This window comes from Solanum pennellii, chromosome 1 (genome assembly GCF_001406875.1).
Source record: "Solanum pennellii chromosome 1, SPENNV200".
Taxonomy (NCBI): Eukaryota; Viridiplantae; Streptophyta; class Magnoliopsida; order Solanales; family Solanaceae; genus Solanum; species Solanum pennellii.
In genome coordinates, this window is record NC_028637.1 from 2432838 (window position 1) to 2450270 (window position 17433).

Below are 17433 nucleotides of genomic sequence, written 5' to 3' on the forward strand. Positions count from 1 at the left end.
TTTGAATAATTCAAACAAATAATCCTCCCAACAAATTCTTCCACAATTCTTTTCTCTTGTTCACACACACAAAAAAACAATAAAAATTATTATAAAGTAATAAATATTTTTGAGAAAATATAGAAGTAACCTCTAGACTATAATCGAAATTCTAGAGATACACGTTAATTAATTAAGATCCTATTATTCTCCTGAGCTTATTTTATTTTATACATTTTTTGTCTAATGTGGCACACTCCGTGACTCTACGCAATTGAGGTGCGTGAGATGTATTTGGATGCCACGTAAGCCAAAAGGGGCATATATTTACAAAAAAATAAGTTCAGACAGATAATAGAACCTTAGTTTAGTTAAGATGTGTTTCTGAAATTTCGATCATAGTCTAGGGGTACTTTGTACATTTTCCTTATACTTTTTGTTCTTACTTAAAAAAATTTAAATTAGAATTTTTTATTTATTATGTACAGTATCGTTTTTGTTAGAAAATATTTTCTTCACTTCAATATAATTTTTTTCAATATGACTTCAAATTTAATCTACTCCAATATAAATATAAAATTTTTATTTAAATAATTATTCAAATTCAGTCCAATTTAATATATATAAATATCGAACTCGAATCGAAAAATCGAAAAAAAGTTGGAAGTAGAAAAAAACACTTTCCTCAGAAAAGACCCATCATTCAATATAAATTTTCCCTTCCATTTTCCCCCTTTTTTCTCTCTGTTTCAACAACTTTGGCAGCAGTTGATTAAGTTTGCACCGGCGATCTCTTTTTCCGACTCAAATTCCGGCGAACTCAGACCGTTCAGAGTTCAGAACGACTTTGTGAGTATTATTTGCTTCTTTCTATTTTCACTTAGATTCAATGGTTACGGCGGGCGGTAAGTAATCCTTTGTTTGTTAAAGCAGAGGTATCGAGTTCGAGCTTTAGAAATGAAGTTGTTTTGATAGTGAGCTCTTTAATTTGAGCTGAATTTGGGTTGAAAGTAAATCAATAGATAGGTTATTTTGATGTGCTAAACAATGAACCTATTACTTGTACAAATTTCAAACTTACATACTATGGTGTTATGTAGGGAAGATTAAATCTCAGAGGTACACCTTAACTAAATCTGAACCCTTTTTTTATTATAATTTTGTGTATTTTTTGGACTTTCAAATATCTCTCACGCGCCTCAATTGCGTTGAGTCACGGAGTGTGTCACGTAAAAGTATACAAAATTACAAAAGAAAAAGTAAGTTCAGAAGGTTATTTTAGTTAGGCACAATATAAAAATGTGTCCTTTTTGTTTGACCTCATTTCACATTTATGCCCTTCAACTTTAATATGCACAAGTAGACACATGTGTCCTACGTGAAACGATACATATAGGACACCACGTAGGACAAAAAATGACATGTAGGACATGTGCGTCTATTTGTTCAACTTTGTATAAGTTTAAGTGTCTACTTATACACACCCAAAGTTAAAGGGCATAAATGTGATTTGAAGCCAAATTAAAGAGCATATATATGTATTATGCCTTTTAGTTAAGGTAAGAGATTTTGGTCATAGTCTAGAAGGTATTTTTGTCTAATCCCGTGTTATGTATAAAATAAACAAGATAAGAATAGCATATGATATCTGGTATTATTTTGTTCTTGTAAATGTGAATAGGATTTGATAATTGCTTAAATTTCCTGTTATAAGTTGTGCTATGATTAAATATGCAACTTTCGATATAGATAAAATCTAGTGACTTACTTGGGCAGGTCATTGATCAATCCAAACTCGGGGAGGTTGGGCGGGTTATGATTTCATGGGATAATTTTGTCATTCTTAGTGGTGATTGTGGGTAGTACCTAGTGATGGCGGTAGTTGGTGCCTGGTAGAGTGGTTGATGGTGGTGGCTTATAGTGGTTATCGGTAATATATAATGGTGGTGATTACTCATAATGATTGGTGGTTATTGTGTTAATGCTAGTTGGTGGTGATGGTTGTAAATGATGGTTGATGGTGGATGACGACTTACTGTGGTGATTAAGAGGATGGTAGTTGTGGCTGACGATGGTGATTATCGGGTTGTGATAATTGATATTGGTGGACAACAACGATGACAACGATTAGCAGCTGTCCCGCCCTTTTTAAAAAAAGATTTTCATATTTTTCAAGATCAAAAGGGTTTTCTAGATTGAAAGTGACAAAATTGTGTTTCTAAAACAAGTCCGACTCCAATCTCCAAATGACTCATCATCAACCGGGATTTGGTTAAGGAGTTTTGTTGACCGAGGTGAAGGAGTTGGGTAGTCCTCAACTATCATTGTTCTAGCACGGTCGTTTTACTGACTCGTATTGGCTTAAAATAGAAACTAAACTAAACTAAACAAACTCACAGACACACAGGTGTGCGCCCAAAAAAGGTGGTCTAAAACAATGTCCGAACTATCATAGTCCAAAACGAACTATTTTCTTTTGTTCTTCTCTAATACTCATAATAAAGCTAGTTTCTTCTCTAATAGTACTTCAATTAATCCTCTCACATTGTTTCTATGTTGTACAGCTCATTCGGTAAAAATGGAAAGAGCAACCCCTTCAATGTTATGTAGTCACTTTGTTATTGTGTTGATCCTACTTCTACCAGACACATCAGTGGCTGAACCAAGATCCCAGATAGTCCAGCTCATTTGTGAAAACGGAACGACAGTTTCCGTCTCAAATTTTGTTAATACAATGGAAACTATAAGTGAACAAATGAGAACTAGAGGAAATGGAGTAGCAGCTACAGGCACTGGACCAAATGCTAGCTATGGACTTGGCCAATGCTATGGTGATCTTTCATTACCCGACTGTGTCTTATGTTTCTCTGAAGCGCGAACCGTCTTTCCCCAGTGCTTCCCTAGTAACAAGGCGCGAATTTATCTTGATGGCTGCTTTATGCGAGCGGACAATTACAATTTCTATGACCAGTATTTTGGTCCAGAGGACAGGCATGTGTGCGGAAACAGGACGACAAAGGGTTCATTGTTCCAGCAGAATGTTAGGCGAGCCATTCAGCAAGCAGTTGCGAATGCACCGAGTAACAATGGTTATGCACGTGCTCAAGTGTCAGTGCCCGGGTCTTCCTCCATGACAGCTTATGTTCTCGCTGATTGTTGGAAGACTCTGAGTGCAAACTCCTGCGCAGCGTGTTTGCAAAATGCATCTGCATCCATGCTGGGATGCTTGCCTTGGTCAGAAGGTAGAGCTCTGTACACAGGATGCTTCATTAGGTATTCTGATACAAATTTTCTCAATGCTATTTCTACCAGTAAAGGCTCATCAAGAGGTAATCTTTTACTCTTTTTCGTCCTGATTGGCTTGTTATTTATCAACAAAACACTCAATTTTGCCAATAAGTGATCCTTTTTTTAAACTTTCATATCACCACATTGCAGGAAAAGTTGCAGTTATTGTCATTGTTATCGTTAGTTCCTTTGTCGTTTTGGGAGTAGGGGCTTTCATTGGTATTGGTGTCTGGAAGAACAAACAAATTAAGAGGAAGAGAAAAGGTGAATCCTTTGTTGCCAAAAATTAGTTATAAAAGTCATTAGGGATATTATTGATGAACATATATTGTATCTTCTGCTAAAACTGGTTCGGAAAAATCAGAATAGCAAAAAGAATTGGCTAACCATATATATATCTTGTGAAATGCACACATTGTACTGAAGACAATTTTCAAGAATTAACTTGAGGCGTTATGGCCTACTCGTGCTTTTTCCTGGGAAATTTTGAATTTGTTAGGTGCAAATGATGCTGAGAAATTAGTGAAGATCCTTCATGACATCAGCTTAAACTTCAAGTATTCGACTCTTGACAAAGCCACAGGGTCATTTGATGAGGCCAACAAACTTGGGCAAGGTGGATTTGGCACGGTTTATAAGGTATGTAATGGTTGAATTGTTTGAATTCGTTCATTGTCCGTAACAGTAATGCAATACTCGAAGTAAATATAGTCTGAGGCCCGATTTGTTGCAGGGTATTTTGGCAGATGGGAGAGAGATCGCCGTCAAAAGGCTATTCTTCAACAACAAACACAGAGCTGCAGATTTTTATAACGAGGTTAACATAATCAGTAGCGTCGAGCACAAAAATTTGATAAGGTTATTGGGATGCAGCTGCTCAGGACCGGAAAGCCTTCTTGTATACGAGTTCCTCCCTAACCAGAGTCTTGATCGCTTCATATTTGGTAAGTAACCAGACTTTGCAACAACAACTACTATATGAATCCTCACTTCTATGTAAGCTATACTCATGTCGTCATTGCACCAACTAAAAATCGAAGTGAAAATAAGTCAAATATAGGTAACAACCTCTGCTTACAGTTTTCACATAACCACATCAGAATTATTTCGTCACATATCTTGATTCTATCTTTAAAATTGATAGACCCTATCAAAGGTAAAGATCTAAATTGGGAGAAAAGATTCAAGATAATTATAGGGACTGCAGAAGGTTTGGTATACCTACACGAGAACACAAAGACACGAATAATTCATAGAGACATAAAAGCAAGCAATATCCTGTTGGACTCGAAGCTCCGTGCAAAGATTGCCGATTTTGGGTTGGCCAGGTCATTCCAAGAAGACAAAAGTCACATAAGCACTGCCATTGCTGGCACATTGTTAGTATTTCTTCATCTCGTCTTCTACTTTTTTCGCGTAAAAGTACACAAAAACATGAAAACTAATATGGTCTAATATGCAGAGGATATATGGCTCCAGAATACTTGGCACATGGTCAATTGACAGAAAAAGTAGATGTTTACAGCTTTGGAGTTCTTCTAATGGAAATTGTTACTGGAAGGCAAAATTACAGGAGCATAAATGATGAAAATACAGAAAGCTTAGTTTCCATTGTAATCACCATTTACCAAAGTTTTCAATCTTGAAGAACCTTTTTGCATATTTTTGTTAACTCTTATATTGGATGAATTTAACAGGTGTGGGATTACTATCAGCGAGGTATAGTGGAGGAACTATTCGATCCGAGCCTCATGTTGCACAACTACAACACCATCAATGTGAAAAATGAGATCGCGAGAGTTTTGCATGTGGGGCTTTTGTGCACTCAAGAGATCCAAACAGTACGTCCATCCATGTCTAAGGCATTACGGATGATCCTCGAGAAAGAAGAAGAGCTGCCGGCACCTACTAATCCACCATTTGTTGACGAGAACACCATGGAACTTCATGGTCCTTGGGAGAAGTATTCGCTTAGTCAAGGTGATTCTAATTCAATTGCCAACTTATCTCATAGTTCATTTTACCCCAGATGATGATATTTCAAAGCCCTGAAACTGATGCTAATGATTATAAGCATCATTTCGCCTCGTGCTCTTGACGATCATAGTAATCGAGCAGTTAGTTATAACAACAATTGTGTATCAGTTCCAAACAAAAGTTGGGATCGGCTATCTGAATTCTGAATTCTTGATTCTATTTAAGCTTTGTTAGCACAGGAATATGATTGTATAGGATCTCCTTCATTGGAAAAGGATTGTAACGTAGTATGTATAAATAGGGCTCAGTGTAATAACATAGTTTATTTGTCTTAATAATATTCTTCGAGTGTTTATATTTCTATATGGTATTGTTTATTTGTCTTAATAATATTCTTCAAGTGTTTATATTTCTATATGATTTAAAGCTTTGGTGAGAAACATTCGAATGCCCTTTAACTTTACCTCATTTTATATTTATGCCCTTCAATTTTGAGTATGCGCAAGTAGATACTCAAACTCGTATAAACTTGATAAATAGACACACGCGTTTTATGTGACATTCTACATGACAATTTGCGTCCTATGTGGAGTCGTGTGTGTATTATGTAACATAGACTCACGTGTCTACTTGTTCAACTTTACATTAGTTTAAGTGTCTACTTGTGCACACTCAAAAATGGATGTATAAATGTGAAATAATATCAAATTAAAGAGCATATTTATGTATTATGTCTTTTTATAAGTACGCATTAGTTACTCAGCTTGATAGTTCAATTCCCTCTCCCCCGTCTTTGAGTGCATATGTTTTGTTTATAAATTATCCCCTCTTGCTTTTAAATGCGTCTTTTTTTATTGAAAATGTTTTCATGAGCCGAACATCTTATCGAGAAAAAATAAACCATCCACTTCTCCCAAGATAGTAATAGGGTCTACCTACACCTGACCTTCCTACACTACACTTATGAATCACACCACTAGATACGTTATTCGATGGCGAAATTAGAAAATTTGTCAAAAAGGTTTTTATAATTTAATATGTATGTATAGAAATTAGAAATTTAACTTTTACACGTGTATGCAATATACTATGATATTCTCTTCGTTTAAAAAAGAACGATCTTATTTTCTTTTTAGTCTGTTTCAAAAAGAATGACCCATCCCTTTTTTGACAACACTTTAACTTTCTACGTAGCATGTTTAATACCATAAGATTAAGAATATTTTGGTACATTCGACAAAACTTTAATTTAGAATCACAAGATTAAAAAGTCTTCTTTCTATTTTTAAACTCCGTTCGTAGTTAAACTAGGTCATTCTTTTTTAAATGGAGGGAGTATAATTTTTCGACGAAGAATGTTCGGCGGACACTAACATCAAATTGTGGGGGTATTTTCGTCTTTCTAATTGGACTAAATTGCAGTTTGGTGTCCTTTACTTATTTATCGCCTCTGCTTTCCCCGAAATATTACCATATTTCGCGTTATTCTCAAGCTCTCTCTCTCTGTCTTCTCGTGCTTTCTCTCACTAGATCCCTCTTCCCAAACTGTTCTTCAGGTAAAATCTTCAATTTGTTCGATTTATCAATCTCAGATTTACGTTTTCTTAGCTTTTGATTCAATTTTTTCTGTGAATTTATGTTGTTATGATGTGATCTGAAGATTGATACATGAAACTTGCTTCGTGCTCTGAGAAATTGTACTAATTTGATGATTTGTTTTCGTGATTATTGATCTAGATCTTAAGTTTTGTTAGGCGGAGTTATCAATACTTTACTATATGGTAAGATTTTTGTTTTGTTTTGTTTATTTTATGTCCAAAAGGAGCATTGGAATTGGAATTGGAATTAGGTAAAATTGTATGACCGGTAGATCATAGGGTTCGAGTCCTAGAAGAGATGTAGTGATCAATTTCAAATCCATGAAGAGAGAAAAACACTAGGTGATTTTTTTTCTCTTTTCTAGCCTTGGTGGATAGAGTGGTAGGCATTTCGTATAATTAGTCAAGGTGCATGCAAGGTGGTCCGGACACCATGGTTAAAAAAAAACAGAGAAACTAGTGATGCATGCATCAGGGTAGACAGACTCTTTTCATACCCTCGGGGAATGCGGGATGTGTTTTGCATTCTATTTTGTTAATTTATTGTCCATTTTCTAAGAGATGTCGGGTTGATTGCTCATATTGATGCATCTTTGGTTCTGTTGTATCATTGGATATTAGAGGTGAATTATGATTTTTGATTTGTGTAATTAAATGTAATAATGTATGCAGGGATCGTTAAGAAGAAAGAGAAATGGGGTTGACATTCACCAAGCTTTTCAGCCGGCTATTTGCCAAGAAGGAAATGCGCATCCTCATGGTTGGACTCGATGCAGCTGGTAAGACCACCATATTGTACAAGCTCAAGCTGGGAGAAATCGTCACCACCATTCCAACTATTGGTATGTACTTTACTGACATGCAGCAAAATGCCTGGCAATAACATTTCTACAGTTTAAGTTGTATAAGTATGACTAGTTCTGTTGCAATTATGACTCAAAAGGCGAACCTATTGCTTCTTAAAACAGAAAAAAAGAAAATGGGGATAGGGGAAGTGGAAAAGGGGGGAGGGGATTACAAGGTGGGGAATCAGACCCTCTCCAGTCACCAACAATGTGAAAGCTTAGGTACCTAACCAACGGAGCTACTCAGTTGCCCAAAAGAAAGACTAACCTATCTTCTTATCAAAAAAAAAAAAAAAAAGACTTAACCTATCATTTTGATAAGGAGACAGAAAAGGTGCATAGAACTAGTACTATAACTGTCCCTCTACTTTTACTGTTTGCTGCAATTGATTAGTTTGTTATAACTTAGTCATCCTTCGTTGTCTCAGTTCTTTCTGTCAATCCAGGGAAAGCAATGTTTAATCAGGGGCATGTGGTCCATAATCAAAATAATTATTTTGAACTTTTAAATATGTGATCTTGATGCAAATGTGAAGGCTCCTAAAAAGAAGCTTAGATTTTCGGTATTGTAGAAATACCTGTGTTTGAGACAGCTATGTCCTTTTGGATCACTCATGAATATCATTTTTAAGAATATTGACTAAGACTACATTTTCTGGTGAAATAACACAAATCCCCCTTCCCCCCCACCTTTTGCACAGGTAAGAGTGAAACCAATATTTAGTCGATGTGATTGTCTTAGTTGTTTAGTAGTGTATGTTGTTTATAATTCTTAGAACTTTCCTTTAAAATGCACTAGATAAAAAGGGAAGTATTAATTCTGATTAATGATTTATTTTCTCTGCTCTGTTTAGCAAAAGCCTAGTGTTACTGAAGATTTTATCTTGTATTGTCTGCCTGTTATCAGTTTAATAAGATGTTGATAACATAGCTCCTAAGATGAGCCATCAATAATAATTGATAAATTTCAGGTTTCAATGTGGAAACTGTTGAATACAAGAACATCAGCTTCACCGTTTGGGATGTCGGGGGTCAAGACAAGGTATACTCTTTGTTTTAAAATTTTAATCCAAAGACTTATCCTATGCATAAAGTTATAGTCTCTGTTAGACAAAATTAGTCTTGCCTCAACTTCCCTCTCTACTTGCGTTGCATAGAATAGTATCTAACGTACCCAGCTTATTTATGTTTTCGTTGGCAGATCCGTCCATTGTGGAGGCACTATTTCCAGAACACTCAGGGTCTCATTTTTGTGGTTGATAGCAATGACAGAGACCGTGTAGGGGAGGCAAGAGATGAATTGCACAGGATGTTGAATGAGGTAATAACCCTCGCCCTCTTTGTAATTTGTGTTATTCTTGCTGGCGTCAAATTTGACTTCTACAACTCAAGAGCTAAATGGCATGGAATTATGTGAATGATTCTGCATAGTTTACTTATAATGCTTCCTCTACAAATGAACTATTTATACTAAATGGTATATGATAATAGCCTCTCTAGTCTATTAGTTTAACTAGATCAGTTTCATGTATGTAACACATAATTTAGGTGGCTGTTATTCTGCATTCATTATGTACTACTTAGTTACTCAAAGGCTGATATTTTCAGTGACCCTGAAACCACTCTGCAACTGCTTCTCAAGCATTTGCGTGACATCTTCTTTGAGCAGGGAAGTGGTTACTGCTTATGATCTACTGTCACACATCCTCTTGAACGAAAACTCCTGAGTTGGTGATGAGACCGTTTTAGCATTAAGATCACTAAGAAAAATAATCTTCAAAAGGATCCTGGTAAAATATCGAATAAGAATTTTCAATTTTTATGTGAGCTTCATTGTAGGTACAGATAATTGTGTCTGCTTCGTTTTTTGGTTAGATTTTGTGTCATATTAGGCTGGATCATAAACTTTTCGTTGTTAAGGTCGAAAGATGCACAAGCTAAAAGTTACCATTGGTGGAATGTATCACGTAACTGAGACTGTTCAACAACCTTCATCCTTTATAGGAGACATGTGAGAACTCCAGATTGGCAATTAAGTAGATAGTGATGTATATAGAGAATTTGGGAATAAATGGGTGTGGAAAAGAGAACTTATTCCTTCTACCTCGTCTTTTAAACAAACAGGCAAAACTAAAGGTTTATAATACTTTGCTCAACCTTTCACTCCACAATGTGCGTGTATGAGTCCATTGTTGCTTGAAAAGAACACTAGAAAAATAGGTATGGGGAGGTAAGATATAGGAGAAATGCACGTGGAAATCACAGTCCAAGTTCTCTTTGCTACTTACACCCCTTTTTAATCTTATTTTCAGATATCTACCGCGCATAAAGAACTAGATGATACTTTGAATTGAGTTTAACCGTTGTTGTTCCTATATGTCTCAGGATGAGCTTCGGGATGCTGTGTTGCTTGTTTTTGCTAACAAACAAGATCTTCCTAATGCAATGAATGCTGCTGAAATAACCGACAAGCTTGGACTCCACTCCCTCAGGCAGCGTCACTGGTAAACGCTCTGCCAGAACATGCGACAACATTCCTTTCTGTTAAAAGACATGCTAAAATGTTCCCCCTTTGCTATATTCAGGTACATCCAGAGCACTTGTGCAACTTCTGGAGAGGGACTCTATGAGGGTCTTGATTGGCTTTCTAACAACATCGCCAATAAGGTACTGATTAAAGTTCCTGTCACAAATTTTCTACGTACACGATTAAATCTCCTCTTTATTCCTAACATCCTCCATTTACAGGCCTAAGTCGAAATAGAGTTGTTGCGGATTCATCCTGGATGCAGGCGGGTTTTTATCTAGTTCCATTTACTTTTATTTCGTCTTTTTTCTTTCAGACATTCTCTGAATCTGTGTGGTTATGGCATTTGCTTCTTAGGAGGTCACTTTCGAAACGTTTTTGTAATACAATGGTTGAATGTATGTAATTTGCTGATTGTTTTAGGTTCTCGAGTATAAACTTTATTAACTTGTAACAAATACTAGCTCTTTTCTGGTTATTTGCAGTCAATTTAAAATGCATATCAAATACCATAATATAAAACTACTGTGGTAATAAAAATTTCATTCAACACATTGCCAGACTCTTCTTTGTGAACTGAGTAAGAACAGGGTATATGTTGTCAAATGCAGCATATATGTCATCTCTAACCTTGGCTCCAGTGATAACAATTTTCCCAGAAGCAAAAACCAGCAGCACGATTTTCGGTTTCTTCATACGATACACCAAACCAGGAAATATTTCTGGTTCATAACTTGAGAAACTACTGTGAGCAATGGCAAGTCCTTCAAGTCGAATAGGAAATCTAACATCACAAGAAGCAACAATATTCTGGATTTTGAAATCCTTAAACTTAACTCCAGGATAACCTAGCTTTTGTACAATTCTAGCGTATTTTCGCGCTGCTAACTTCGAATTGTTTTCACTTTTGGCTCCTGTACAAACAATTTTCCCAGTGGCAAAGATCAATGCTGTGGTTTTTGGTTCTCTAATTCTCATGATCACTGCAGGTAAACGTCTCGGATTGTACTCTGCGTTTCGAGCTTTAAGTGCAATTGCTTTGAGGTCTAACTTACCGCAGTTTAGAGACAACGTTCCGACGACGTTCTGGAGAGTAGGGATTATTGCAGAAGAATGATCCGCCATTGTTGTTCTTCTTCAATTGCAGAAGAAAGAAAAACAGAGTAAAGCGGTAAAAAAAATTCAAAATTTAAACAAGAGGGGTCTTTTTATAGAGGGTGAATCTCGCAAGTTATTATTAATTTTCCGATGTGGGAGAATTCTTCTTTTAAATCCCTTAAGTAGAACTAGGGCTGTTCAACCGAACCAAACCGATTAAAAAACACCGATGTTTGGTTTAGTTTAGTTAGGTTAGTTTTGATTTTTAACTTTTGAAAACCTATGCTATTTGGTTTGGTTTTGGTTTTACTAAAACACAATCGCAAAAATAATCAAATCGAACCAATAAATTAGATATATAAAATTTATATATTATTCATAAATAAATTAAAAATATTTCGTCAAATTTTAATCTTAACTTTATCGTTTTCTCAATCTCAAGCCCAACACTTTAAGCCAAAGTATAACAATCTCAAATCCAGGTCCACCGAAATTCATTTTTGTCTTTACTTACTATACTTCTAACACTTTCTCTTAAATGAATCAGTCCGTGTAATGATAACTCTAATATTGCTTAATTGTTTGACTGAATCGACATTAGCTATTCTGTAGATTGTTCATTTACTTGGTGTTTGTGTTTATCGAGATAAATGCGTCCTAAAAAAATTATTACTTTCAAATTGAATAAACCAAAAAGCTGAACGAAATCGACAATAACCAAATTGATGGCTATTCTTTCGTTTGGTTTGGTTTGGTTTTAGAAATTCAAAAAACCGACTAAATTAATTTGGTTTTGGTTTTAATCAATAACCGATCAAAATCAGACCACGAATACCCCCAAGTAAAACCCTTTTGTATTCGATATTCATGTTAATGTCCGATTAAATTTGTATGCATATCTTTCAGGTTTTATATTTCTAGAGGTGATATTTCACCACTCTCGTAGACTCAAAATCAAGACTTTTGATATTGAGTTAATAAATGACTTGCTTAAAAATAACTAGTTCCACCCAAGCGGGCCACTCAAAAAGTCAAAATCCTAATTGCGCCTTATCGGCCACTCAAAAAGTTTAAAAATTCTAATTCCGCCTCGAGGGGCTACTCAAAAAGTCGAAATCTTAGTTCCGCCTCAAACGGGCCCACAAGAGGAGAAAAAAGGAATGGTGGAATTACCATCTATCCACATTCAACGCGTGGCTCACGTGCTTCAAGAACACTATTATTAAACGTAAAATGAACTTTTTCATATAACAAACTCAAAAAACGGAACGCCACTCAAATTAACAATCGAAATGCACAAATTCTCAGCAATTTCTCAACTTGATAAGCTTTGGATTTGAAGTATTTTTTAGGTAAATCTGTTCTTCCTATCCCTTTTGTTGATATTTTGAGCTCCTAATTACCTATTTTGTTGCTTGTAATATGTACTCAAAATTAGCGATTTGAATTCATAATCCAGCTGTTTTGTTGCAGGATGTTTGATTTACTATCTAAATTATTCATTTTCAGCTCAAGTTATTAGTGGATCCAATTTTTTCTCATTTTTATTTTGAATTTTTGTGGTTACTGTAGTTCATTTTTATGAAATTTGATGAAATTTCATGTGTTGATCTGAATTCAAATAGGTTTAACGGTGTTTCTGTGCTGTTGGAATAGCGTGTTTGGCCAAACTTTTAGAAAGCTGAAAAGTGTAGTTATTTTGGAGAATTAATGTGTTTAATCAAACTTTTTGAAGAAGAAAAAGTGTTTTTGAGTAGTAGCGGAAACTGATTTATTAGGAATTTTTCTTAAGAAAGTTGAGGTGTTTGGCCAAACTTCTAGGAAGCCAATGTGTTTTTATAAATATTAGGTAAAAATTGCTTATTTTAGAGAATTTATGTAAGTAGTAGAAACTGCTCTTTAGAGAGAAAAAAAATGTGTTTTGCCAATGGATTTGGCCAAATTTTAGAGAAAAAAGAAGTTTTTTTAAGTAGCAGAGCTGCTTTTTAAGAGTTTTGTTTTTTGAAGTAAGTTGAGGTGTTTGGCCAAACTTCTGGTAAGCCAAAAAGTGTTTCTGAGTTGCAACATAAGCTGTTTTTTCAAGAGTTTGCTTTAGAAGTTTGAGTTGTTTGGCCAAACTTTTAGTTTGCTCGCGGCATTATTTGACAGACCAGAAAGTTGGTTCTCTTTACTTTAAGAGCATGTTGATTCCAAAAGATTTTGTTTTTCCAACTTCAAAATCGAAATAAGGAATCTGTGAAAGAATGCATCTCGTGTTGATATGGAAAATCTGTCTCAAGATTGAGTACGTTATAACCTGTTTTCTTCTTTTAGGAATTGTATGGTTTGATATTGATTTCAATATGGAATACAACTTTGATGAAGAAACAGGATTCGTATAGCCGACCCCAACTTGTTTGGGCCTGAGGGGGTTATTGTATGGAATACAATATTTATCCGTTTGCTCTGTTTTAGAAAGTGTTGATTCCAAAAGCTTTGGTTTTTCCAACTCCAAAATGGAAATAAGGAATCTGTGAAAGAATGCATCTCTTGATATGGTAAATCTGTCTCGAGATTGAGTACGTTATAACCTGCTTTTTTCTTTTAGGAATTGTATGGTTTGATATTGATTTCAATATTGGATACAACTTTGATGGAGAAACAGGATTCATATAGCCGACCCCAACTTGTTTGGGACTGAGGGTGTTATTGTATGGAATACCGCTTCCTCTGTTTTAGAAAGTGTTGATTCCAACTTTTGAGTTTTTCCAACTCCAGAATGGAACTCAGAAGTTTGTGGAAGAATGTTTCTTGTGTCAATGTGGTGCATCTGTCGAGATTGAGTACAATATAAACGTGTTTTCTTCTTTTGGAAATTTCGTGGTTTGATATTTATTTCAATCCCATAAGCATTCTGTTGTATATGATGATACACAAATGTTGGATAAACTAATATTGCAATTATGTAGGTTCTGATTAGTTCAATGAAGACGGAGGGTCAGGGAATAGAAATACTGGAGAATACAAGCAATGTACATAATAGATTGCCTCGTCCAATGATCCAGTCTATTTTCTCAGGATTCCAGGAAAAGGTCCAAGAGTGTGTTAAGGTTTGTTCCTCCCTCTTCAATATGCTTTTTGATGTATATATGTTCTATATATTCACAAATTTTCTTCGTTGCTGCAGTCAAATTTCAAAAGATTGAAAATCGCTCATGATAAATCAATCACGAGAGGTAATAACAAAGGAGCAACTGTAGTCATAGATGTGGATAAAGAGAAGCAATTACAATCTTGGAAAGAAAACCCGAGTTGGGTTGATCCCCCACCATATGTAAAGGTAATATTGTAGTGAAATTATTGGTAGGATGTAAAGTTCCTATTGCTGAACTTTAAAAACAGTCGATGGACTGCTGAAGCTATTCCCTCATAGCACTTAATCGGGATATAACCTCCTAGTTCCTTGTGCTATATCTAAAAAGGATGATTTCAACGTTATGTTGCTCTTGTGCATGAGCTTTGTTAATCTTCTCTTGATAATTCCAACTTTTTCAGATATTCCGGAGGGAACTTATTCAGTTTTAGTAGTGAAATTATTTGTAGGATGTAAATTTCCTATTGCCAAACTTTACAGTCAATGGACTGCTGAAGCTATTCTCTATATGGGGATATGACCTCCTAGTTTCTTGTGTTATATCTCGAATGGATGATTTCAACGTGGTTGATTAGTGCATGTGGCTCTTGTGCACGAGCCTTGTTGATCTTCTCTTGATAAACTTTTTCAGATATTCCGAAGGGTACTTATTCAGTTTTACCAAACAAGGAAGTAAGGAGGATCATAACAGATCGATTTTTTCAAAGTTCATATTATTTTTTTGAGAAGTCAGATGTGACCATCGCATGTGTTATACTTAGTAGAGCTTAGTTATGTTGTTTGATTTTGTTATGAGACTTTATGACTTGTGAGCTTTGAATCCTTGCAGGTAAGTGTACCCAAAGGTTCTCTTTGTAACCTGAATGTGAAAGTTAATATTGGACTCCCCCCAGATACCGTGTTTGACATTGTAACCGATCCTGAAAATAGACGAGTCTTCAAGAATATCAAGGTAAGATATCTCATGACTATGTTAAAATACCTTATCTCATCACAATCTTTGCAACAGAAGGTGTAAAATTTCTTTCTGTTTATACCTCATATGTTACCCTCCTTTTTTTTATTTGCCTTTTCACTTCTAAATATGATCTGAAGTTTCTGCATATAATTTCAGGAAGTATTATCGCGGAAGGTGTTGGTTGATGAAGGTTCAAGGCAAGTAGTGGAACTAGACCAAGCCGCTATATGGAAATTTCTTTGGTGGTCAGGAACAATATCTGTTCATGTATTAGTCGACCAAAACAGAGAAGACTACACGGTAATGACTAACCAGATCACTGATTTCTTGCTGGTTTTTTACATGTTAGACCACACAACACTGCCTGTTTCTTATGTTGCATCGTGAATTCGAAGAAAATAGTATTTGAACTTTGAGTAGTACAGTAAATTTCTGCATTAAGTTTTGATGCTGAAAATAATATTAGGTCTGTGAGCATCATATGTACCTGGTAGCATGCATAAGTGACTACGCGCATTGGAACCATTTGTCTCATGATATATAGCGGTCCAATGTTATCAAAGGCGCGCTTAAGCCCTGAAACGATACTCAAAACGTGTTGAGCGCTTCACCTCACTTTATATGCGCTTCATTATTGTCATCATGGTTCTTAGGCAAACTTTTCCATGCCAGTGAGCCTCTTATGAAGAAATGACACTAAACAATTGATAATTCACTTGATCAAAATTTTTAATCAATTTCTTTGGTCATATATTTGTCATTCATGTTTATAATTATAGTCTTGGACTAAACATATACATTTGTATTTTTTTTCTCCCTTTACACCTCTTTTCATAAAAGTCCATATTTTATTTGCGCTTAAAGCCCCCACGGACCTTAGAGCTTTTTTTGCATTTTTTGCCTTTGATAACACTGTAACGAACCTATATCCTTGTGCAGCACGAAATTGCAAACTCTTGTATACCAAGGCTTTCGTGGCTTACACCTCCCTATTACAGGACCTAAAAAAAGGCTTTCAGTAGCGCCTTTAGAAGCTAAGCCTTTTGAAACGCTAGTAGTTGTAGGTGTGGCTGTCGCCACACCAATCCTGAGTCTCCAAGTGATTTATAAGTAGATTTAAGCCTTTGACTATAATTGCAAGCATAGTTACAGACTGAAAGAAGTGTTGCGGACCGATGCTTTTAGACAGAAGAACTTCTTTGTGCCTCTGAAGATTTGAGCTTCGCGTTTAAGTGCTTCTTTCAAGCAACATCACGGTTCACCATACTTCAGAGTGATCCCAGTTTTTTACGCGTATAGCTTCTGTAAACATCAAATGTAGCTTATTTTAGCTCTCCTACATACTCTTGACTTGTTTTTTACATTGTGTTTAGATGAAGTTCAAGCAAGTGAAAACTGGATTCATGGAAAGATTTGAAGGTCGTTGGAAAGTGGAACCCCTTCTTGTTGACGAACATCTTTGTCATCCCTTCAAACCTAAGACGTTAGCGGATTACATTTCATATACTAAAGGAAAAGGAAGGATTGGATCAACGGTTAGCTTGGAGCAACTTATTCAACCAGCTATTGTACCTCCTCCTCCCATTTCATGGTATCTTAGAGGAATAACTGCAAAAACAACCGAGATGATTATAATAGACTTGGTTGCTGAAGCAGCTAGAATACGAGGATCTTCCAGTAACGATGGTTCCCAGGGTTTGAAGGTAAACGAAGAATCCTCCATTGAATCTCAAGTAAGCGATATTCGTGATATTAAAGAAAGGTGGGCCTTAAGAAGGAGAACATCAAGGCATCATCGAAGATCATCTTCGATTGCCAAGTAATTGTTGAGAGTACATTCCTTGTTGTATCATATGTACTCTCTATTAAAGTGTGATATACTTTTCTTTTCAATCTGTTCCAAAAAGAATATCGTATCAACACTTTAAACCGTCTCATTTTACACTTAACGAGATGGTTCATGGCTTGTTTTAGGCTACAAGTTTCAAGGATTTCTTCGATCAATCATAACCACATAAATTCAGATGAAA

General features: G+C 35.6%; 4 protein-coding genes across 5 annotated transcripts; 3 read left to right on the top strand and 1 right to left on the bottom strand.

Moving 5' to 3' along the window:
* The first annotated feature begins 631 nt into the window (after positions 1-631).
* LOC107008952 (cysteine-rich receptor-like protein kinase 2) lies at positions 632-5607 on the top strand. The gene is made up of 8 exons (XM_015208180.2): positions 632-828; positions 2544-3308; positions 3418-3531; positions 3767-3906; positions 4001-4211; positions 4412-4646; positions 4730-4880; positions 4965-5607. The coding sequence occupies exons 2-8, from the start codon at positions 2558-2560 to the stop codon at positions 5298-5300; spliced, it is 1938 nt and encodes a 645-aa protein (XP_015063666.1). The 5' UTR covers positions 632-828; positions 2544-2557; the 3' UTR covers positions 5301-5607.
* Positions 5608-6644: 1037 nt separating this feature from the next.
* LOC107008247 (ADP-ribosylation factor 2-like) lies at positions 6645-10714 on the top strand. The gene is made up of 7 exons (XM_015207195.2): positions 6645-6800; positions 7515-7684; positions 8659-8729; positions 8889-9008; positions 10073-10191; positions 10273-10354; positions 10436-10714. Exons 2-7 carry the CDS (start codon positions 7537-7539, stop codon positions 10439-10441), a joined length of 546 nt encoding a protein of 181 aa, XP_015062681.1. The 5' UTR covers positions 6645-6800; positions 7515-7536; the 3' UTR covers positions 10442-10714.
* Positions 10506-11617, bottom strand: LOC107008246 (TATA-box-binding protein-like). Its single transcript, XM_015207194.2, has one exon. The coding sequence runs from the start codon at positions 11337-11339 to the stop codon at positions 10761-10763; it is 579 nt and encodes a 192-aa protein (XP_015062680.1). The 5' UTR covers positions 11340-11617; the 3' UTR covers positions 10506-10760.
* Positions 11618-12513: 896 nt separating this feature from the next.
* Positions 12514-17384, top strand: LOC107006257. 2 transcript variants are annotated; one of them, XM_015204862.2, is made up of 6 exons: positions 12514-12664; positions 14261-14401; positions 14479-14631; positions 15275-15397; positions 15560-15703; positions 16777-17384. In XM_015204862.2, exons 2-6 carry the CDS (start codon positions 14276-14278, stop codon positions 17224-17226), a joined length of 996 nt encoding a protein of 331 aa, XP_015060348.1. In that variant the 5' UTR covers positions 12514-12664; positions 14261-14275; the 3' UTR covers positions 17227-17384. The 2 variants fall into 2 exon arrangements, with proteins under 2 accessions (XP_015060348.1, XP_027767805.1); XM_027912004.1 differs by lacking the exon at positions 12514-12664 and adding an exon at positions 13254-13596.
* The last annotated feature ends 49 nt before the right edge of the window (positions 17385-17433 follow it).

Bases quoted from the DNA above. Each gene is read 5' to 3' on its own strand.
- LOC107008952 (XM_015208180.2), top strand. From the start codon at position 2,558: ATGGAAAGAGCAACCCCTTCAATGTTATGTAGTCACTTTGTTATTGTG. The intron at 3,532-3,766 runs GTGAATCCTTTG...TGAATTTGTTAG, and splicing joins AATTAAGAGGAAGAGAAAAG to GTGCAAATGATGCTGAGAAA. The intron at 4,212-4,411 runs GTAAGTAACCAG...TAAAATTGATAG, and splicing joins TCTTGATCGCTTCATATTTG to ACCCTATCAAAGGTAAAGAT.
- LOC107008246 (XM_015207194.2), bottom strand. From the start codon at position 11,339: ATGGCGGATCATTCTTCTGCAATAATCCCTACTCTCCAGAACGTCGTC.
- LOC107006257 (XM_015204862.2), top strand. From the start codon at position 14,276: ATGAAGACGGAGGGTCAGGGAATAGAAATACTGGAGAATACAAGCAAT. The intron at 14,402-14,478 runs GTTTGTTCCTCC...TCGTTGCTGCAG, and splicing joins AGGTCCAAGAGTGTGTTAAG to TCAAATTTCAAAAGATTGAA. The intron at 14,632-15,274 runs GTAATATTGTAG...GAATCCTTGCAG, and splicing joins ATCCCCCACCATATGTAAAG to GTAAGTGTACCCAAAGGTTC.
- LOC107008247 (XM_015207195.2), top strand. From the start codon at position 7,537: ATGGGGTTGACATTCACCAAGCTTTTCAGCCGGCTATTTGCCAAGAAG. The intron at 7,685-8,658 runs GTATGTACTTTA...GATAAATTTCAG, and splicing joins CACCACCATTCCAACTATTG to GTTTCAATGTGGAAACTGTT. The intron at 9,009-10,072 runs GTAATAACCCTC...TATATGTCTCAG, and splicing joins TGCACAGGATGTTGAATGAG to GATGAGCTTCGGGATGCTGT.